The sequence below is a fragment of the Mesoplodon mirus genome (assembly GCF_964341445.2).
Source record: "Mesoplodon mirus genome assembly, chromosome: 2".
Classification (NCBI taxonomy): domain Eukaryota; kingdom Metazoa; phylum Chordata; class Mammalia; order Artiodactyla; family Ziphiidae; genus Mesoplodon; species Mesoplodon mirus.
This window is the reverse complement of record NC_138977.1, coordinates 221639961-221662544: the sequence shown is the minus strand read 5'-3', so window position 1 is coordinate 221662544 and position 22584 is coordinate 221639961. Positions and strand designations below refer to the sequence as shown.

General features: G+C 49.1%; 2 protein-coding genes across 2 annotated transcripts in view; both read right to left on the bottom strand.

Moving 5' to 3' along the window:
- Nucleotides 1-16237, bottom strand: part of BTBD16 (BTB domain containing 16) — a gene marked incomplete at its 5' end in the record, with an annotated part of 50061 nt that extends 33824 nt beyond the window's left edge. Inside the window, 4 exon segments of the mRNA XM_082643791.1 lie at nucleotides 1358-1431; nucleotides 7471-7571; nucleotides 7575-7619; nucleotides 16142-16237. Coding sequence (XP_082499917.1) covers nucleotides 1358-1431; nucleotides 7471-7571; nucleotides 7575-7619; nucleotides 16142-16237 — 316 coding nt within the window.
- Nucleotides 16238-20483: 4246 nt separating this feature from the next.
- TACC2 (transforming acidic coiled-coil containing protein 2) overlaps nucleotides 20484-22584 on the bottom strand; it is a 181165-nt gene continuing 179064 nt past the window's right edge. The window contains exon 22 of the mRNA XM_082644573.1: nucleotides 20484-21034. Coding sequence (XP_082500699.1) covers nucleotides 20969-21034 — 66 coding nt within the window. The 3' untranslated portion in view covers nucleotides 20484-20968. The remainder of the gene's footprint in view (nucleotides 21035-22584) is intronic.

The window sequence follows — 22584 nt, the reverse complement described above, 5'->3', positions numbered from 1 at the left end:
GTTCTCATCAGCATTGCATTTCTCGAGGGAATGGAGATCATCAGAAAGCCCAGTTCACAGGCATGAAATGGGATTACAGTGTGAGGAGGGTCACTTGCAAGCTGTAAAGGGCTTTATGCTGGGGCGTCTCACCCGGGGTGGCATAGATGATAAGAAAAAAAGAAGAGACTTGAATAGGAGGGTAGATGGAGGATCCAAGGATGCCTGGCCAGGTGAGACATGAGAGGCTATGGGCAAGGGGGCCTCTGCAGGCTGGACCCCTGAATTAGCACAGAGCTGGGGGGAAGGGAGCCATGCTCAGGGTGATTCCCCCCAAACCCTAAATCCCAGCGCCGGACAGGACCTTGAGGTTCACGAGCCCCATCTACGTATTTCTTGGCTTTGCTATTATTTTGACTGCATGACTTTGGGTACCTGTTTCCTCTCCTGTTATTATTATTGTTATTCACCAACTTTATGATATTGTTTGGTGCTGGGAGTTGAGAACCTGGGTTTTCATCTCAAATCTCCGGTCACCTCAGGTGACAGCCTGGCTATGCGGATTAAAAGGAATCTTGCCCCGTAATGGTGATTTTAGGCAAGGGAGCAGAATTGCGGATAAAGTGGGTCCCCCGCGCCCCCTTCCGCTTTCAGGATGGCAATGCAGGGCAGACATCACAACTGATCTGGAACTCTTTCTCCTGAGCCCGGAGGCGGCCTCACACTACTTCTCACACACCCCCATCCCACCCACCCCTCACCCCCCACCCCCCACCCCCCACCCCCAGCTCCCACCATCAACCAGAGCTGACTGGCGAGAAGAAATCAATTAGCCTCTGCCGGGGAAGGAGGCTGGCTCTGACCTTAGACAGCCACACCCTGTGGGGTGGGGTTTATCCAAAAAAGCGCCATCAAGAAGCTGACCTGTCCAGGCTCCTCGTGGGGCTCAGCGAGCCTTTCCCAGCTGGACAGACCCGGTCTGACTCCTCATCCTACCTCAGATAAGTCTTCTTGGATGAGTGCAGATGTGGACATCCAAGTCATAATTGATTAAAGCCCAGAGGGACACAGAACAGCTGCCCTGGGCTGGATGGGCTTCTGCTTAGTCTTCCAATCCAAAGCCTATTTATTAACATTGGCAGGTCTGTATTTATCATGGCCATTAGCATATGAAAATGTGTTTGCCAAGCAGTTTCATCCATTGTGCATTTGGGAAATATTTACAGTCACCTCTTACACGTGGGACACTGTGCAGTGGGCAGGAACAGACCTTACAGACTAGTCACCAGGCCTCTGGTCTAGTTTCCTTCCATAAAGACCATAAGCTACCCCTGAGGTCAGCAACATTCTGACGAATCCATTGGTGACAAGAACTCACCTGTCTCCCCGCTTTGGATAGCCTTGTTCTTCAAATTCTCAGGGAACTTCTTCTGAATTTGTGAAATGCATAACCTCAAGAAAAAATACAAACAAAAAATCCAGGCGTTAATACTGACATTTTTCTTCATCTGCAACATGGATGATTCCAGTGTAAGCATCCCTAAAGCATAAATGAATCAGTCTTATCATATCTCTCCCTTTGGGACAGTTTCCTCAGGTCACTATGTGTCTGCCAATTTGACAAACTATAAGCTCTGTCTGATGACCGGCTCAAAACATTAATTCCTGTTTTCAGTTTGCGGGTAGATCTTAGCAAGGAGGCATTTGAGGCTACATCTGGCTGCCTAAATGACACCTCTTTGGGTGAGTGTCTAAAACAGTGCCTAGCATATAGTAGGTGCTCAATAAATAACTGCTGGAGAAAAGGGAGAGAGAGTCCTGGCATGTCTGGAAAGTTAACTCAGCAGAACTTCTGGTTAGGGTCAAGCATGCCCCAGTCTCAGTGTGCCCACAATCTAAACACAGAATCTACTCTGAGGGAGTTCCCTGGTGGTCTAGTGGCTAGGAGTCTGGGCTTTCACTGCCGTGGCCCTGGGTTCAATCCCTGGTCAGGGAACTGAGATCCTGCAAGCCCTGCAGTGTGGCCAAAAAAAAAAGAATCTACCCTGAACTGAGCCCCAATCCTCTGCCAGGAAGTGGCATCACCAGCCTCCAGCTGCCCAGGCCAGCACCCGGAATGCTGTCTCGCCTGATCACTTGCCCAGATCTAATGAAATGCCTTTTGAATTCACCCATCTCTCCTTGGGTGAATCCTTGCCCTCATTGCTCTGACCTTCATGCAAGCCACCATTTTCTGCCCCCAGTCACTGCCAGTCTCCGGGCCTCCATGTGGTCCCCTCTAAGGCACACCCCACACTGCAGCCTGAGGAGCCACCTGAAATGCAAATCTGGTCTTGCCTCTCTCCTGCGGAGAATCCTTCCTTGTCTCCCCAGTGCTCCCGGGGGAAAGCCAACCTCCTTCACGTGGCTAGCAGGCTTCTGCCTGTCTCTGGAATCTCATCCCTTTCCACTCCCTGCTCCAGCCCTTTTCAACTGCCTGAACCCATCACCTCTTGCTTCTACTCTCCTGGACATGCAGCTCCCTCACCTTTTCACTGGATGACCTCCTACGCATCCTTCCAGATAAGCTTAGTTGTTGTTTCCTCTGGGGAGGCTGGGCTGGCAGCCCTCCCCAGCCCGCCCTGGGATTGTCCCTGTTAAAACTCCTTCCCCAGGGTCTTCTGGTCGCCTGTTTCCTCACGCGCCCTCTGCACCAGGCTCTGCATCCCACAGAGTCGGTGTTTATTTACCCCGGCAGCCCTAGCACAGCCATCATGCAAGTGCTCGATAAATATCAATGCTTGGATGATGACAAAGATAAGATGCTTTTCCATAGACACTATATTCACCCTGCTAAGCAAGGAAATGAAACAAAACTGGAGTCACATATTTCACAGCTTGAAGACAGTCATCCCAAGAAAGCCAACCAGCCAAGGAACACTTGACCACACCAGCCACTGTCACATTTGCCATGCTGTTTTCCAGTGATGCCAGAAATCCTTATGGGCCAGAGTGTATGCAGGAGGGATTGGGTCAGAGAGCCTGCGTCCAGAATAATATTGACCACATGCTGCCCTTTCCAAGCAGAGATGGTGATTACAAGTGACTCAGCCTCAGGAAGGTGGTGGGTGCTTGAGTTGTTTATCCCACAGGAGCAGTGGGCCTGACCCAAGACAGACTCAATCCCCCTGGTGGCTTGGGTCACACATCTGGGAAGAGCTGGCTAAGGTCAGGAGTTCAGACTGTGACCTCAAAATGGAACGACAGACTTTGTCCTGTTGGGGCAACAGCCATGACCTCAACTACCCTCACAAACCTCACTGTCATCAGTTGAGCCAGGAGATGCCAGGCAACAAAAGTAACCACACTGCCTCCTCCTGGTGTATTGGCTGCTTGCCAAGATATACCATGTATCCTGTGGACTCTGTAGCTCCCAAAGCTGAGGCTCATTTCAGGACCATTGGAAAAGCTAATGGAACACATGGCATCTGTGAGTTGTCCTCTTCACCCTGTGGGACCAAGTGGCCTGGGATAAAGTGGGGATGCTGGGAACATGCCATTAGTCTGGGGCTCACTACCTTGATGGGGAAACAGAGGGTAAAAGGGAAAGTCCATACGTTTCTCATGGACATATGGACTTCCTGCAGCAGACCATCCAAAGGGCTTTTGACTTGATACCTTCAACATGCAAAACTCCAATTTGGTTTACCAGGAAGAGTCCTGCAGACCTTGGGCCTGCCTCTGGGTCTTGGTTCTTCCCTCTGTAGGAGGGAAATGAGGACCACGTGGCAGTCACCGGGGGAGTAAAAGAGCTAATGCTCGGGACGCCTGGCACTGAGCAGACACTGTTCTCCTATCAGCTCTACACCGTGGATCATGGGTCTCCAGTCCCAGCTCTCCTGAAACTGCTCTCTGATAAAAATCTAGGGGTCCCTTCTTTGCATCCTTGCCTCTTAGCATGACCTCCTTCCAACCTCAGAGTGGACTTGGCATTGCAGTCAGAATGGGAAAAAACATGAGGCAGGGTCACCTTTTCCTAGGGCCCAAGCCCCCTAGATCAGCAGTCCCCAACCTTTTTGGCACCAGGGACCGGTTTCATGGAAGACAATTTTTCCATGGACCAGGGCTGGGGGGATGGTTTCAGGATGATCCAAGCGCATTACATTTATTGTGCACTTTATTTCTATTAGTATTACATTGTAATAGATAATGAAATAACTATACAACTCCCCATAATGCAGAGTCAGTGGGAGCCCTGAGCTTGTTTTCACTTGCCGCTCACTGATAGGGTTTTGATATGAGTCTGCAAACAATTGATTTGTTATGGTGTCTGTGCGGTCAAACCTCTCTGCTAATGATGATCTGTATTTGCAGCCGCTCCCCAGCGCTCGCATCACAGCCTCAGCTCCACCTCGGATCATCGGGCGTTAGATTCTCATGAGGAGCGCGCAGCCTAGATCCCTCGCATGCGCAGTTCACAGTAGGGTTCGAGCTCCTATGAGAATCTAATGCCTCCGCTGATCTGACAGGAGGCGGAGCTCAGGCAGTAATGTGAGCGATGGGGAGCGGCTGTAAATACAGATGAAGCTTCGCTCGCTCACCCGCAGCTCACCTCCTGCTGTGCAGCCCAGTTCCTAACAGGCCACGGACCGGTGGCCTGCGGGGTGGGGACCTCTGACCTAGAGCCTCCTTCCTCAGCCACACTCCTCCATCCTGGATCTTTGGGTTCATATGTTAGCTGTGTCCACACGTACCAGAGAACTCCAGGGACACTGAATGACACATATTAATTGGGTGTTTATTTGCCAGATACTGTTCTAAGCTCTCAATGAATTATGTCATATAATTCTCATGGCAACTCTGTAAGACAGCATCCCCAGTTTGCAGATAAAGAAACTAAGGCACAAAAAGGTTAGGTTGTTTGCAAGGAGGTTAGCATTTCCTCATCTCTCAGGCCCCTTCTCCCCGTACTCCACACCCCAGTCCCAGTGGAAGGAAGCATGACGAAGACCAGGAACCTGAGGTTCCTGTATAGCATCTCTGAGTTCTGGAGCCAAAAGCTCACGGCATCATGGAAACCCACAGACACAACCAGAAGTACTGGCTAGCTGGGCAGAACCTGGGGCATTGACATATGAGAAGCACAATTACGTACCTGAAATAAATGGGAAGCTCAGAGCTAGTTAACTCAGCTTTCCACGGCCAGTGACGCTTTACAGAACTAGTAAAATATAGATGGGTCCAGCTCCCATCAAAGTCAACAGCGCTCCCAAGTGGAAGAAGCAACAATAACAGTGTCAACGGCAAGAAGGGGCTTGCTGCTTGGGCAGCCAGAGAGCTACGGGGAAGGTGCCCGTGTGTGTCGCAGGTACAATTCCAGACACCCCCGACCCCTACCATCGACCTTGTTAGCTGACAAGTCTGAAAGGACAGAATAGTTACCAGGAATAAGCCCTTTATTTTATTACCTAAATTAAATAAAGCTTTTGTTATGCTTTCCAAGTTTATGTTTCTCACAATCACATGGAGCAAATCCCCATTGTGAAAATAAAGAAAATAAAATTTTGTGTTTATTAAAGAAAATCAGCTCCTCCCACACTGTAGTAGACTACACCCATGGCCCCAGTTAACATACCCTTGTCCTGCAGGACTCCCAAGAGGGGTGGTGTGTATTTCCTGCCCCTTGACTTTGACTTTGGCCACGGGACTTGCCTTGGCTGAGTGGACACGATGAGCAACTGGGCCTGCCCTCTTGCCCTCTGCCGTCACCAAGACAAGGACATGCCCAGGCTAGCCCACTGTCTCAGGAAGAGGACGAGAGGCTTGTGGAGCAGCCAAACTGCCCAGATGAGCTGAGCCTCGGTCGGCTGGCCGCTGCTACACGAGTGATCGGCCTGCCCTGAGTGCCTACCTGCCCTCAGCCTGCCTCCCGACCCCCAGCTTCCCAGCATCACCAAAGAGAGAGGCAGCTCTGCAAAGCTTCTCTTGGGAAGAGAGCGCCCAGACCAGTCCCTGCATCTGCTGTGTTTGAGGCAAGGTGTTTTGATTTGGAGAAAGTGCTAAGAGGCAGGGTGACCTATGGAGTCATTGGCTGGCAGACACAGGGCTGACACTCCCCCAAATGAAACCACCAGGATCAATAACTAAGACTGCTGCTTAGGCTATAAAGATAATAGCTCTGTTTATTGAGCATCTACTATTTGCCAGGAACAGCACTAATCATTTTTAATGTACCGTCTGATTGAAGGTCACTCTTCAGGGGAGATGCTATTGTCACCATTTCACAGATGAGGAAACTGAGGCTCAGAGAGATTAAGCCACTGGCTGAAGGTCACAGAACTAGTAAATGGAGGAGAAGGAATTCCAACCCTGTCAAATAGACTACGTTTAATGGCCCAAAAGCCCAGCACCAATGGCCATCACCCCTCAGGCCATCACCCCCAGCCTAGCTCAGCGATTCTGCAGACCAAGTCCTGAAGACGTCTGCCCCTGCAGCCCAGCCTCCCTCCTCAGGTTTCTGGATCAGTTTGCCTATATTCCCAGGCCCAGCTCCTGCGCCTGCTTGCCCGGCCTGGCCCTGATGCTAAGGAGCACAACGAACTCTAAGACGTCTTCAGGGCTCTAACCAAACAAAATATAAAATAAGTTCAAAATCGTTTAAGGCTATGAGTAACCAATGCCAAAAACTGCAACTCACAGCACTCAGTTTTTTCTAAGCTGGGGTCATCAGAGAATTTAGAGACCAAACCCAGGTGGGTTTTGGTTTATTCACATGTGTGTGGTATAGTCATCTGTTGGGTGGGAGGCAACCGAGCAGGGCTGGCCGGTGGGCCTGGAAAGGGAAGATGTGCTTCCCTTTCCATGTTCGCTCAGCAAACATGGAGCCAGGAGCTCTTCCGTGCCAGGTGCTGCCCAGGGCACAGCCCACACTCAGGTAGATGCTCAGGTAGGTCAGACGGAGTGCTCATAAGGCAGATGTGCCAGTCCACGAAGGCAGTAGCATCCAGGCAGATCCAAAAGGCCAGGAAGTGAAGTGTTCCTTCTTCAGTGGGATCCAGCTCTGTGTCCCCAGGAGAGGCAAATAAAAACTCATAACCGAAGGAGTGATGCTCTAAGCCAGCGGCTCAGAACACTTTGCGGGTGAGCGGAAGCCTGCTTCTCCCCTTGCTGGGTGGACGTGTGCATTCGTGGGAGGGGTTCAAACTCTGAGCCGGACCATCTCACTTTGTCTGTCAACAAATCAGTTGATAAACTTAGAATCCTGTTAGGGTCCAACGTTCCCAGTACAAAGGAAAATCTAGAAAAAAATTTCTCAATCTCTCTGGACTTTAATCACCACCCACATTCTCAGAGGAAGCTGTCACCCTGATCCTGGCCATCCCTAAGGGATGGTCCCAAAGGCAGCCTTCCTTGCTTACCCAGGACAGCCCACCTGCCCAGTCAGAGTTGGCCAACCATGGGGCACTTCCCAGAAGGGTGGCTCACCCTGCCATGGGCCTTTGGTCTTCCTACCTGTCTGGGTTCTTCAGAACTTCATCAAAGTCTACGTTGACAGCCTTGCACATCTGGGAAAGCGCCAGCAGGTCCCCCAAAAAAGGCTCTCTGGGGAAACGTCACTGGTTGGTTGAGCCAACGATCTGGCATTCCAGCTGGAGTTTGTGCTGCTTAGGCAGCAAAGAAAGAACGTCTTTTTTTTTAACCACACATAAATACCAGGTTTTCCAAACTGTACAGCAGAAAGGAAATCAAGACAAATTTTAAAAGGCTGGTTAATTTTCAAAGATGGCCAGTATTTCTCCAAAGCTGTCTTCTCAAGGCAAATATATTGTATTCAGGAGACTGAGGACTTCAAGCCACAAAGTAATTTGGAATTTAGCACCTGGGACAGGAGGTGCCAGAGGCGAAATGTCAGGGAGAAAGATATCAAACTGAGGAGATTTGGGGCAGGGACTGTTTTTTTTTTAAATTGCAGTAAAATACACAAAACATAAAACTCACCATTTAATCCATTTTGTAGGTACAATTAGTAGCACTTAGTACATTTACAGTGTTGTACAACTATTACGACTATCTAGTTCAGAACATTTTCATTACTCCAAAAGGCAACTGTCAACTCATTAAGTCATCACTCCCAATTTCCCCCTTCCCCACTTCCTGGAAACCACTCATCTGCATTCTGTCTCTATGGATTTGCCTATCCTGGAAATTTCATATAAATGGAATCCTACAATAGTGGCCTTTTATGTCTGGCTTCTTTCACTTTGCATGTTTTCAAGGTTCATCCACGTTGTAGCCTGTGTCAGAATTTTATTCCTTTTTGGGGCTGAATGACACTCCGCTGTGGGGAGAGACCACCTTTTTTCTATCCATTCACCAGTTGATAGCTATTTAGGTTGTTACAACCTTTTGGCTACCGTGAATAGTGCTGCTATGAATATTCGTGTATGAGTTTCTGTTTGAACACCTGTTTTCAGTTCTTTTGGTATAAACCCAGGACTGGAACAGGTGGGTCACTGGGCGGGGACTTTTCCTTAGACATTTTCTTAAGGTCCTGGGCTTCAGCAATTTCCTTAAGGGAGCAGTACAAAACCCAGCATGGATGTAAACCCCAGATGTGGTGGCTCAAGGAAACCTACCCAGAACAAGTGCACCATGAGGGACGCAAAGGAATGGGTGAAACTGATCCTAAGCCACAACAAGCACCAACAGGGTGGTGGGGAGACCACAGGCCATGGAATGGAGGATCTGAGTTCAAATCTTGTTTTTGCCACTGATTGGTTGTGTGACCTTGGGCAAAGAATTTACTCTTTTGAGCCTCTTGGGCCTTATATATAAAATGGGAATAATGACGATGATAATGAGGATGAAGATGAGGATGAGGATAAGGATGAGGATGAGGATGAAGATGAGGATGAAGATGAGGATGATGTGGATGAGGATGAGGATGAAGATGAGGATGAAGATGAGGATGAGGATAAGGATGAGGATGAGGATGAAGATGAAGATGAGGATGAGGATGAGGATGAGGGTGAAGATGAGGATGAGGATGAGGATGATGTTGAAATGATAAAATAAAGTTTGGGGACTATGCTTTAGTACAGTGCCAGGAATATGGTGGGTGATTGAAAACTGGAGAATCTGAACCCAGATACAGCCCTGCTGAAGTGTGACACAAAAATGATGGGCTCTGACAGCAGGCCTCCAACACACTCTTCCCAGCTGAGTCAGCCAATAAAACTTGAGGTCCTCAGGGGTGCTGGACCCATCCACTTTTGGAAACCCAGCAATACAACTGTCACCAGGTGCTTCTGTTCCTCACCATTGCCTGCCCTCTTATGAGACTGATCTACTTACCGGATTCAGCATTTTCATGAAGGATCATGGAGATTACACAAAGGGAAGAAGCACCTGGAAGATGAAAGAGGTAAATTTTAAATTTCAAAAAATTTCCAAAGGGTCTTTTCAAAATATTATGGAGGAGATTGGACCAAAGAATCTATATTTTGCCACAAAAGTAATAATGAGTAAGCCTCAAGTGTCGGTTGTTTATCAAATTAAGTGAAAAATCTAATTTTTGAAAGCACATTAGTAGAAAGATGATTCTCTGCTCTTGTGCTGGGAAAGTGTCTCAGATAAAGCAAAATAGGAGATAATCCATGATTCTGATTCTCCACCCTTTACCAAGGTGATGGGAACCAAAGGAGGCCTATAAGTAGGCTGATCATGTAATTTGTCATTCAGACCCGGAGGCTAAAAGGGGTGATATTAATAATTAAGCCTAGACAGCTAGTGCCGACCAGGGCTGTCCTGGAGCACAGTGGACTCATCTCACCTTAGCTTTGAGGGACACGAAAGGGGCTGAGTGGCAGAACTTCCCAGCTGTCTCTGATCATTTTTAGGGCAGTTTGGTTGCAAGCAACAGAAAGTAACTCTGTTAATGATATGGCAAAAAAAATTTTGGGGGTTAAGGGAGGTTGGGATTTGTTGAAAGGATGGTAAGGGAAAGAGGGAACTCAGAATCAAAGGGAAAACGGAGACTCTTTTTGGGGACGGCCAGAAAGCAGCTCCAGGGATACGGTGCAAGCACCAGTGTCCACCTCTGTCAGACGCTGCCTCTAGGCTGCCTCTAGCAGTTCCCCGTCTCACCCCCCCGCCACCCGCCCCAGTCAGTCTTGGGCGGTCCTGCTCCACTGAAATTCTCAGCAAAAGAACACAACTGGCTTGGCTTAGGTCTCAGGCGGGCAGACAGCTTGATTAACTCTCCCAACAAGACGGCAGTGGGGACTGGGTGGTTCCCCAGAACAAGCTTGGGGAGAAGGGTAGTGGCCGAGCAGGCAAAACCAGCAGTAACTAGGTCACCTGGTGACCAAGCATCCCACCTGACTCTGTGCATCACTCCCCAGATAGCACTTCACCTGCACTATAGCCGTGGTGCTGAGAAGGGGCTCACTTGTCCATTTAACAAGTATATTCTGTGCAGCTGCCGTTTGCAAGGGAAGTGTTAGTTGTTTTTGGGATACGGCAGTGAGCAAAGTGGACAGGATCTCTGCCTCATGGAATTTCTATTCCACCTGGGCAGACAGGCTTTTCTTTTCCTTTTAATTACCTTAGATTTCTTACATTGCCAAAGTGATATACGTTCATTGCAACAAGTGAGCTAACACAAAGACAAGTAAAGAAAAATTTAACAATAGTCACATAATATTTCATACTGTGGATATATGATAATTAGACTATTCACCTGTTGATGATCATTCAGTTTGTTTCCTGTGCTTTTACTCCCAAAAACAATGCTGCAATAAACATACATACATATATGTATGTGTGTATATATATATATATTTTTTTTAATTTTATTTATTTATTTATTTTTGGCTGCGTTGGGTCTTCGTTGCTGCATGCGGGCTTTCTCTAGTTGCGGCGAGCGGGGGTACTCTTCGTTGCGGTGTGCGGGCTTCTTGTTGCGGTGTCTTCTCTTGTTGTGGAGCACGGGCTCTAGGCACGTGGGCTTCAGTAGTTGTGGCACTTGGGCTCAGTAGTTGTGGCTCACGGGTTTAGCTGCTCTGTGGCTTGTGGGATCCTCCCAGACCAGGGGTTGAACCCGTGTCCCCTGCATTGGTAGGCGGCTCCTTAACCACTGAGCCACCAGGGAAGCTGTATATATATGTTTTTAAGCACAGGTATTTATGTCTATAGCCGTTAAGTATATCTCTATCCATCTATCTGTCTATCACCTATCTTTCTATATCTATATATATATCTTTGTGTGTTATTGCTTTTACTTCTAAGAAATAGATCCTTCAAAGTGGGATTATGCTAAAGAAGACAGGTATCTTTAATTGATGATGCCAACTCACTTTCCCAAAAGTTATAGTAAATTGCATTCCCATCCAATTTGTAAGCGCTTTTTTCCCCACACCATCTCCAGTACTCGGTATTATCAATATTTATTTTTGCCAATCTGGTGGGTGATAGTTTCAGATTGTTATTCTAATTTGAACTTCCCTGGCCACCATTAAGATTCATTTATATATGTATTAGCCTTATAACTTTCTATTCCTGAGAAGTGCCTAATCATAGGCTTTCCTCATTTTGCCACTGGATTGCTATAGTTTCCTTAGCATTTCTCGAAGCTCTCTGTATACTACAGACATTAATATTTTGTCTACCTTACATATTGCAAAAATTTTCTCCAGTGTATCATTTGTCTTTTCACTTTGTGAATATTATACAAAGTATTTAATTAGGTATGGAAAATATGACAATTACATATGTATGCCTATACATGTATCTCTCTATATGTATATGTACATATCTATGCTTTGACTATCCCTAACTTAAAAACTGGATATCAAATTGATGTATTTCCTTTATGGCTGGGTTTCCATCTTGCATAAGGTTTTTCCTACCCTCAGGTAACACATATATGCTTCTCTGATCCATTTTCCACGCAGGCGTCAGAAAGACCTTCAACTCCGCCATGTCAAATCTTTCACCAGCTTCCACTGTCCTTACTATAAACTCCTGAATCCTCAGTGGGGCCACTTTGAGGTTAGAGTTACATTCTAAAGCAAGCCTGGTCAGCACAGAATAAACCACAGCCAGACAGAAGTTTCCCCATACCTAAGCAGGACTCGGCATCGGCTTAAGAGGGGGAGGCTGGGGTTTGCACTAAGGTACCCAAGCTTCTGCTTGATATCCAAGAGCCTTTTTAGCTGATCTTGAAATCCAGGGCTATCTCAATGGCCTGGACATGTTATTTTTCCTTTTTTCATCACACCAGGCAAAATCTCCTTTAAAGGGTTTCGAGGGTTGGTTCCTGGGTCACTCTGATTGGCATGAGCTACTTAGGATGGTACCTCAGCTCCCAGACCCCTCCTGCCTCCCAGCCCAGAACTCCCGAAGCCCCTCTCTGCCAACTGACCATATGGAATCAAGTCCAAGCAGTGCCCGTTACTATGGATGCCCTCTGTGTCTCTAATGTGGATGAAAGTACCAGCCATACTTACTACTTTGAAGCCCCCTTGCCCACCGCAGGTGTGCTTACAGGGGGAGCTAGTGGAACAAAGGCACTCTCATTACATCGGTCTCTGAATTACAGGAGATCTGAGAGCCATTCGCCTTCTGAGCCTGAATCCTCAGAGCGCTCCCAACACGTGGGGCTCACCTTTTTCTTCCTGTGGGCAAGGTGTTATGGCAGGGGTCTTTTGTTTTCTCAGGTCTTTGTGGGCACCATGGCAACATCAGGGAAGGTTCCGAGAACTCCCTGTTCCAGGCTCAGTCTCAGCACAGGCTGGGGGCTGCGGGAGGGATAGAGCCTTACAGAGACCAACTGGGGTGCCATGCATGTCCTCCTCCACCTCCCTCCTTAGGGAAACAGTGTCATTCCTGTTTCCATGGAGCGCCATGCTTCCTTACAGCGCCTGGGGTAACTCGATTCTCTAAAAGGGCCTCAGTGGGAACCAACCCCTAAAGCCTCAGGCCTCATCTGTAAAATAAGATTGGACTAGAAGGTTCTCAGATCCCTCCCAGCTTTGGCATTCTGGGGAGCCCCTTTTCTAGATCTAGTATCCAGAAATGTTTAGACAAAATTGCTTAAATAAAAATTGGAGTATTTTATATTATTGAAAGCGATGCCTGATGACTTATTTTGATGGTAGATGATTTTTAATCTGTTCTCTCCGGGAACTGAGAACTGTCTACAAGTCGGGGACAAGGCCTAGACCCTTGATAACAGGGGCTAAGGCGGGATCTTGCAGTGTCCTCAGTGCCTTGGTCTGCGAAGCCTGTGAGGTAGGGAGGTGGGACCTCGTCCACTGAAGTCCTGGACCCGACCCCAGGGCTCACAGAAACACCAGCTACTGTAATAGGGGCCTGGAGTCGGTGCAGCCTGTCAAGACCTGAGGGCCTTCAAGCACAGCCTCTCCTGAGCCAAGTAAATTATAAAGCAAAACAGGAAAGTAGCTACTCTGCCTGCTGGTAATTGTGTTGTCCAATCTGTAAAACCCTTGATAAAAGGGAGGCACCTCCAAATGTACCTCCCTCCTCATTCTCGGACCTATGATTCTACCCTCCTGACACCCATATTCTGCTTTGCAGAGTAGCTGGTTACTGTGATGTGTCCAATGGCGGCTTACCCATCCCTGTGTGCCCCCAGAGCCCAACACCGAACGCAGCCCCTGGGACCTGCTCAACAAATGTGTCAACTTGGATAATTGGATGTATCAGTCCCTACCCACCACTCTGTCTTTGCACATGGATGAGCACTGTGTGTGTGTGTGTGTGTGTGTGCATGTGCGTGTATCTGCTTCTGTGTGGGTCATGGTCTCGTCTCAGCAGAAGTCTGTGTGCAAATGGGCAGATTCACTCCCTCTTTGTGGCTCCCTTCCATCCACTCCAAATTTTCCCAGCCCCTGTCCCTGGAATGTAGGGCCCCATATAAGATTTCAATTAAAAAGTTTGAAACGCGTTGTCCTGGACCATCTGGCAATTCCACTTGCTCCATTATGGGCCACATCCCAGGATGCCCTTAGGTACCACTTTCTGGGGCATAGAAAGCAGGCCCTTGGGCGCCCTCTAGTGTCCACTCTAGGGAAGCATCCCAGGGTGGCACACTCCCCTCTGTCTGTAAGCAGAACCCCTGGCCTTGGCTGGATCCATCGCTTCCTACAGAGTCTGAGCTCAGGGATCCCGGGCCTTCAGCCTACCCCAAAGCCCTCTATCCACACATCTCCCCACAAAGCTTGGGAGCTGAGCTATTGGCCAAAGTCAAAGACAGAAAATACAAATAAAAAGAAACGGCCCCCATCATGCTTCCCTAAAGCCCTTTCCTGGTGGTGTCCAGTGTTCTGGGATGTGCAGTGATCCAGCCCCATGGGCCCAGACAAGTCAGAAGTCCCCAAGATCCTTCAGTGGCTGAGACACCAAACCTCACTGAGCATAGCTCTCAGCTAGAACCATCTGGTACCAAAATCTCCCGTGACACGGTTACAGGAGGATTCCAGTGCGATGCCCATCTTCTTCTTGAACACTCCAGGGATGAGGAACTCACTACCTTCCCAGACTGCCCATGTCAGCCACTCCATCTGGTACCCCATATGGAGAGGCAGTGGAGTACAGGGGAAAGAACACCTGATTTTGACCCTGGTTCTAGCACTGATAAGCTGTGTGACCCCGGACATGACCTTAACCTTCCTTGGTGGAAAGTGTAGACTCAGAGCCTCTGGGGCCTGACAGTTTGGAGCATCTAGGTCTTAGAGCCCAAGCGTTGGCTCTAAAGCAGCAGTCCCCAACCTTTTAGGCACCAGGGACCAGTTTCAGGGAAGACAAATTTTCCACGGATGGGGCGGGGGGCATGGTTTCAGGATGATTCAAGCGCATTACATTTATTGTGCACTTTATTTCTATTATTATTATGTCAGCTCCACCTCAGATCATCAGGCATTAGATCCCAGAGGTTGGGGACCCCTGCTCCAAAGTCTCTGGTTCTAAAAGAACCAGGGCCCTGACACGGTGTGTGTGCAGTGGGAGACACCATGGGTATCGGGATCAGCTGGCTCCCAAGGTATGGGGGGCTGTCTGTGCAACGTGGCTCCAGGCCAAGCCTCCGGGGGAGGCCGTGTACAAGCTGGAAGACAGGCAGGGGCTTCACCAAGGAGAAGCAAGGGACGGGGCGTGCCCTTGAGTTGAGTCCTACATGGCAAGGGGGTGGTCTCAGTGATAAGGAATGAGAGCTGGATCGGGTCAGACCCTGGCCACTGACTTGCTTTGTGACCCCGCGAGAGTCTTGCTCTGGCTCAGGACTTCAGTGTTCTCACCTGCAAAATGAAGTTCAGACAAAACAACGCAGCTGCATCCACCGCTGATCCTATTCTTCCAAGACCTCTGGTTGGTGCAGCCAGGACTGGGAGGGGATGATGACAACGCGCTGGCCCAGGGCTTGCTTCATTTACTCATTTCAACAAAGTCTGATGGTCAAGTTTGTGCTGGGTGTTGGGGTGCAGTGGCGGCAAGCCGACAGGTGAGACCACCCCTGCAATTCCGTGACCTCAAACGGCCTGCAACATTGTTTACGCAAAATTTTTCTTTAAGAACGGGCTTACTTTTTTACTTACAATTTTTTGTTACAATGTTTTTAAAGTAAATTTATTTTATGGATGAAATAACATATTTGGTATACCAGTTGATTTCTAATATACATTAGAATTTTAATTTTAATATACATTAAAATTAACTACATAACTATTTTTTAGAAGTCATTTATGAGCTGCTCTTAAAAATCTTTTGTGCCCAAGCACCTCACTTTTGGCAGTTTAAACTCTGCCCCCGTGAGGCTCACAGCATACAGTGAGTTGCAGGAACTCATAGGCAGGGAAACTGACTGTATGAAGCCTGTCTCTTATTCTGATGCTTTGACATCTTGGGGCCTTGCTGACCCTAGAGGGACTGTCTCTCCCAGGACTGGACAATTCCTACAGAGAGTAAAGGACTTGTCTCCAGGTGAGCCCTTCACATGCAAACTGGCCAATCCAGAGCCCATATCCCAACCACCTGTGACATTCAGGGCCGCTGTTCCTCTGCCCTAACCATCCCAGGTACCAGACAGCTACAGAAAGCCCCTATGCCCAGAGTCAACTGAAATGATTCAAACTAGCCAATCCTAAGCCTGCTCACCCTGTCTCACCTGTTCCTTCCCTCGGGAACCACGATAAAGGCTCTCGCCCACATTCTCCCCCTTCTCCCTCTGGCTCCTGCTGGACCCCACCGAGTGCTTCCCCATGTGGCCCTGCTCCCCGCCCCTTGGGAACTGTGAGTAACAAACTATGTTTTCCGTGGCAATTGTCTCATCTGTTGGCCTCATCCTACCTGAATTATAATAAAACCTACATTTTAAAACACCAACCCAGTCCTGGGGCTTCAGGGAGAGTTCTTTGTAGGAAGTGACATCAAGGATGAGCGCCAAGGGGGTATGAATTAGCTGAGAGATACGATGATGGGCCAGGGGCGAGTGTCCCAGGTGGAGGGAACAGCATATGCTGGGCTGGAGTGAAGAATGCCCATGCAGTCTGACTGCACGATAGGGTGGGAACCCGGGACAGGAGGCCAGAAGGGGAGCAGGGAACAGATCTCCGGGGCTTGGAGGGGCAGAGGAGTCTGGGTTTTGTCTAGTCCTACCACTTTTGATCTCCAGGTTGCTTTTTCCAGCTCCTAATAAACTCAAAAGAAAAACTTGTGAGTTCTCCAGATTCTGCCATTGCTGTTCCAGGGAACCCAGAAGCCTGGCCACCAGCCTGGGGAGGTGCCACGGGTCCACCGACTGCTGAGGGAAACACACAAAAGGCCAGGAAGAGCAAAGCCACTCACAACAGCCTAACAGAGCACACCTGGGGCAGCCCCACCACCCTTCCCATCCATTGAACAAAGAGCAGGGTTTTCATAGTCCGTAAAAACAATAGTGAAGCCAGCCCAGACTCAAGGCAGAGACACCAATCAGATGAATTAAAGAATGGACCTCAGGACCACAGCAGGCACCAGAGTGCATTCCCTCCCCTGTGCCTTCTCTCCCCACCACTTTCTGCTCCGACCTCCTTGGGAAGGAATCTGTTAGCCTGGGGAAAGCAAAGGAACTTGCGGTCACTGAAGAAACCAGGATCCAATCTCCTGGCTGAGTGATTCAGCCAAGTCCCTGGGGTTAACCTCTCTGAGCCTCTGTTTCCCTCTTGTAAAATGGAAATACAAATAGTTCCCGGGCTTCCCTGGTGGCGCAGTGGTTGACAGTCCGCCTGCCGATACAGTATACGGGTTCGTGCCCCGGTCCGGGAAGATCCCACATGTCGCGGAGCGGCTGGGCCCGTGAGCCATGGCCGCTGAGCCTGCGCGTCCGGAGCCTGTGCTCCACAACGGGAGAGGCCACAACAGTGAGGGGTCCGCGTACCGCAAAAAAAAAAAAAAGTTCCCATTCACCAGAGTATTTCAAGGATAAAATGAGCTAGAGAGGGGCTTACCTGGTGGCGCAGTGGTTGAGAGTCCGCCTGCCGATGCAGGGAACACGGGTTCGTTCCCCGGTCCGGGAGGATCCCACATGCCGCGGAGCGGCTGGGCCCGTGAGCCATCGCGTCCGGAGCCTGTGCTCCGCAACGGGAGAGGCCACAGCGGTGAGCGGACCGCATACCGCAAAAAAAAAAAAAAAAAAAAAAAAAGAGCTAGAGCGCACTGACCCCAAGGGAGCCCCCGCGGGTGCTCACGTGTAAACATCCTTCCTCCTGCCCACACGCCCTGCGCATGCGCACATCTCCACCCCCGCCCCCATCGGAACACCGCCTATCCCGCTCAATTTTTCACGTGGAATGTCCTGGAAAGCACAGAGGCTTCGCTGAGAAACCTCAGCATCCCGCCAGGGCCAAGGATTACGTGAAAGGAGCTGCTCAGGGAGCCGGGCATCCCTCACTCTGGGCCTGTCACCTCCAATACGGAGCAAAGCCCTGCTTCCGTAAGCCTTCCCCAGACTCACCTGACCCAAGTCCAAATCCTATGCTGTGTATCTACAGGCCTCCTAAGACCCACTTACTGAGATGCCCCACAGCTCCCCCTGGCGGGCATCCTCCCTCACTGCAACTAGCAATAAACCTAACTTGTTCAACCACTGTTGTGTTGTCCAATGGTGGCCTTTGGCTGGAGGACAGTGACAACATTCACCCAGGTTATCCACTTTAGGAATTTAACCTAAGGAAAGACTCACATTCATAAACATATGTGCATAAAGAAACTCATTGCAGCTGCGTGCATAATGATAGCAAAACACTGGACACGATATAAATGTCCATCAGTGGGCAGTTGGTTAAATACATTTTGGTTCCATGGAAGACATGGAGCCATTCAAAATGATGACAAACATCTATATTTATTTATATGAGTTACCATAGCGTGATAGCCACATTATAGTATTAGGTGAAAAAAAGGTTTACAAAACGTTATGCAGGGGCCCTGCAGACGGCTGTGTCGGTGTGACACCACATAACTCCAAGTAATCCACTTTCATAAAAATAAGTCTTTCATACACTGAGGGAAAAAGGCATAGAAATATAAGCATAAAAACATTAATAGGGCTTCCCTGGTGGCGCAGTGGTTAAGAATCCACCTGTCAATGCAGGGGACACGGGTTTGAGCCCTGATCCGGGAAGATCCCACATGCCGCAGAGCAACTAAGCCCGTGTGCCACAACTACTGGGCCTGCGCTCTAGAGCCCGTGCTGCACAACTACTGAGCCGGCGTGCTACAACTACTGAAGCCCGCGCGCCTAGAGCCCGTGCTCCACAACAGGAGAAGCCACTGCCATGGGAGGCCCGCGCACCGCAACGAAGAGTAGCACCCGCTCACCGCAACTAGAGAAAGGCCGCCCGCAGCAACAAAGACCCAACGCAGCCAAAAATAAATAATTAAATTTTAAAAAAACATTAATAGCATTTCTTGGTTTGGGGATTATGAGGGTTTTTTCTTACCTGCACTTCTAGATTTTTAGCGATGGAAATGTTTTACTGAATAAAAAAAGTTAAAGCTTTCGAGCGATAGGAATGAGAAGGCAACTGAGGTCAGAACCTGGGGGCGGGGTGGAAGGGGGGTTTGGTCTGGATGAGCGAGCATGGGGGGCAGGGGGCCGCGGCTGAGCCCTGGGAGGTGTACCCAGAGGCTGGACCAAGCAGAGGTTGCTGGGCAGTGGCAGGAGGCACAGCCCTGCCCTGGTTAGGGTCCCTGCCCAGTGTCCAGTGAGGGTGACAGTGGGACGAGAGGCAGGTATTCTCTCCCAGAAAGGCAGGCTGTGTCTTTCTCTCCTTGGGCTGAGTGGTACAGCTGAGCTTCATCTACCTTGTACGTTATAGAAGAGACGCTCCCACCCCACCCCGTTGCCCCACAGCTGAGGCTGCACAGGGCCTGCCCTGCTAGGGGTGGGGTGGGCCTGTGGGAGGGGAGCATCCCTTAGCCACTGTGGCTGGGCAGGAGAGGGGCATTCAAGCCCAGGGCCATCAGGCGCTTGGGGCTGCTTTCCAAGCCAATACCCCACACCACAGGTGTCCTCCCCAAAAGATACATCCACATCCCACTATCTGTGAATGTGAACTTACTTGGAAATAGGGTATTTGCAGTTGTAATTGAGAATCTTGAGATGAGCTCATCCTGGATACAGCATGAGCCCTAAAACCAAAGAGTGGTGTCCTTATAAGAGAACGGAGAGGCAGATGTGAGACAGAAGAAGAGAAGCCCACGTGAAGACGGAGACAGAGATTGGCATGATGCAGCTACAAGCCAAGGAACATCAAGGATTGCCAACCACGGCCAGGTGCTGGGGGAGGCATGGAACAGACTCTCAGAGCCTCCAGAGGGAACAAACCCCACCTACACTTTGATTTTGGACTTCTGGCCTCCAGAACTACGAGGGGGTAAATTTCTGTTGTTTAAGCTGTGAAGTTTGTGGTGATTTGTTACGGCCATCCTGGGAAACTGGGACACCTCCCTTATCCCTTCACTGCCCTTATACACCCACCCTTCAAGCTGGGGTCCCTGGGAAAGTTAGGAGCAGTTAGGGAATCTAAGGGAGACATATCCCTAACCTCCAAAGTGGCTTAATCACCTGTCATCCACTGTGAATTGCCACCATTTCCTATTCCTTTGGAGAGGAATGGACAACATTTCAGTGTTCATCTGCACAGACTAAAGGAATGAACAGGAAGAGTGACAGCCTGCTACCAATAAAGGGGAGTAGATTTTGCCCCCCCTAAAGTCCAAGAGAATTTGTAAAAACAAAATCTAAGCTAATTCAACACACTCAATTATTTAAGTAGCAAGTCAATATTTCTCAACTGCTTCATCTTACAAACACAGCCACGATAACAAAGGAAATGTTATTTAAATCTGTGGACAAAAAAATGAGCCCAGACAGAGAAGAGTGGAAGGCCAAATCTGATATGCTTTAACAAAGGTGAGAAAAGACCCAACCTTTCCCAGAAAATAAATCACAGCCACACTTATTGCCAAGATCCAAAGAAAAAAATTTATTTACAATAGAGAATTTTATTTGAAACATGCATCTTCTTTTTTTTTTTTTAAACAAATCAGCAAATGCAGATCAAGTTTACACTCCTTAAGGCAAGAGTCCCTTTGCAAGCTGTACATGATCATATTAAATCCAAAAGCTGCTCACCCTGGAAACTCATGTACAAAGGGCAAGGCCAAGGTCAGCGATTTGTCTTTTATTAGAGAATCAGACAATCTCCCTGATACAGGAACTCTGAGGTCAACTTGCTATGAATTATACTAGGAAAATGCAAACCAATAGCAAGAAATTCTGATAGTCTCCTTAGTACTGCATATAATCAAATCAACTTTATTTAGAAAGGAAATACAGTAGTGCATACGAAAAAGTGAAAACAGAACCTGTCCACATAACCAGAGGGACAGCAGTGTGCCGACGGTCATATTGCACGCAGTGGTCAAAGTCCAAACATTTGGTTCAAAGTTAGCTTTTCCCCATTTTGGCAATCAGTTCATCACAAATCTTGGTGAGTTCTTCTATCTCTTTATTCTGCAAATGAAGACAAAAGAAGAGGCTGATGAAATCTCCTGGTTGTTTGAAATCAAGTCAATCAGAACGGTCACTGGGCTTTGTAAGGGGAAGGGGTCCTCTGGGCCACCTGGTCCCCCTGAATTTATCTAAAGCAGCAAAAGAAATGACCTGGAGCCAAACAATCTGTACATCCCAGCTCTAGCTGTGTGACCCTGGGCAAGTTACACAACCTCTCTGAGCCTCGATCTTCCTTATCTCAAATGTGTGGTCAATAACATGTCTCTCTCAGAATTAAATGAGGTAAGAAATATAAAGTTCCCTGCACAGTGACCAGCACATAGTAAAGGCTTAACTAGTATTGGTTCTCTTCCGTTTATTTGTCTCCATGGATGTGGGCACAGAAGGATGGTGGCTTTTTTTGAGAAATGCCACCAGAGGGGATAAGCAAGTCTACCTGGATGGGATCCCTAGCATTATTCAGAGGATGCCAGGTGAGGAGGTACTGTGGACACAGGGCCTGAGGAGAGAGGTGAGGGCAGATGCAAGACGTCTTCAGGGGCTCCTCAAGTCACACCTTGCCCGTCCTCGGAAGCCCCATCAAGAGGAGTCAGCTACGTGTTCATCTCGCACCAGTGATCCGACAACACTGTCCATTCTCCAGGGACGGGGATCCAACGGGGCGACGCCTCCATCTGGACAGCAGTGGCTCTGCTCTCAGATGGACTAAATGTCGAGCCTGATGCTGATCTGGCTCGGTAGCCAGTCTTGAAGGGTCCTCTCCAAGGGGGCGAGATCTTTCCGGTATCCCCAGAACATTGTGCAGCCAGCTTTTCCTCGAGGTCCCCATGGAAGGCAAGTCAATCACAAGCCTGTGCCCTGAGGCTGTACTGAGGCCCTTCCCCGGAAACCCTGGAGCCTAAGACACCTTCCAGCCCGGAGCCACGTGCCCTGTGTCCAGGCTGGGCTCCAGGAGCCACTCATCACTGAGCCGGTGCCTGGGAGGAATCAGCCCTCCTTAGCAGGGGAGAGGTTCAGTCCTAGCTGCAGCCCGACCACCAGCCCCGCCGGGAGAGAGCCCCACCTGGAACATCCCCTTGGCCTTGGCCGGTCTAGAGTTTTTGGCTCCCTGAGGCACTGAAATGCCGGTTGGAAGATGGGGCTCTGCACGGGCTGCAGGACCAGCCACTAATCCTGAAATTACTATTATCGCCACTACCGCCACTGCTGGGGCTGCTAACAGTGATGTTTCATCTTATTGGAGCGCTTACCATGTGCCGGTCACCAAGCAAACCCAGCCTAGGCCCTGCGGTCGCACTCTGTGTTCTTCACAGTCCCTTAAAGGTAGCCATTATTATCCCCCCACTTTTCAGTGAGGAAACTGAGGCTCAGAGAGGTTAAGCATTGTGCGTAAGGTCACACAGTTGGTCAGACGTAGCAAACCTGGAATGCAAATTCAGCTCGGCCTGGCTCCTATACAGCTTGGCTCTTTTATGTATTAGGCACGCTGAGAGGCGTTAGCAGACCCACTAGCTATCAGTTCTTGGAGGTTCTCCAAGCTCTATCCTGGC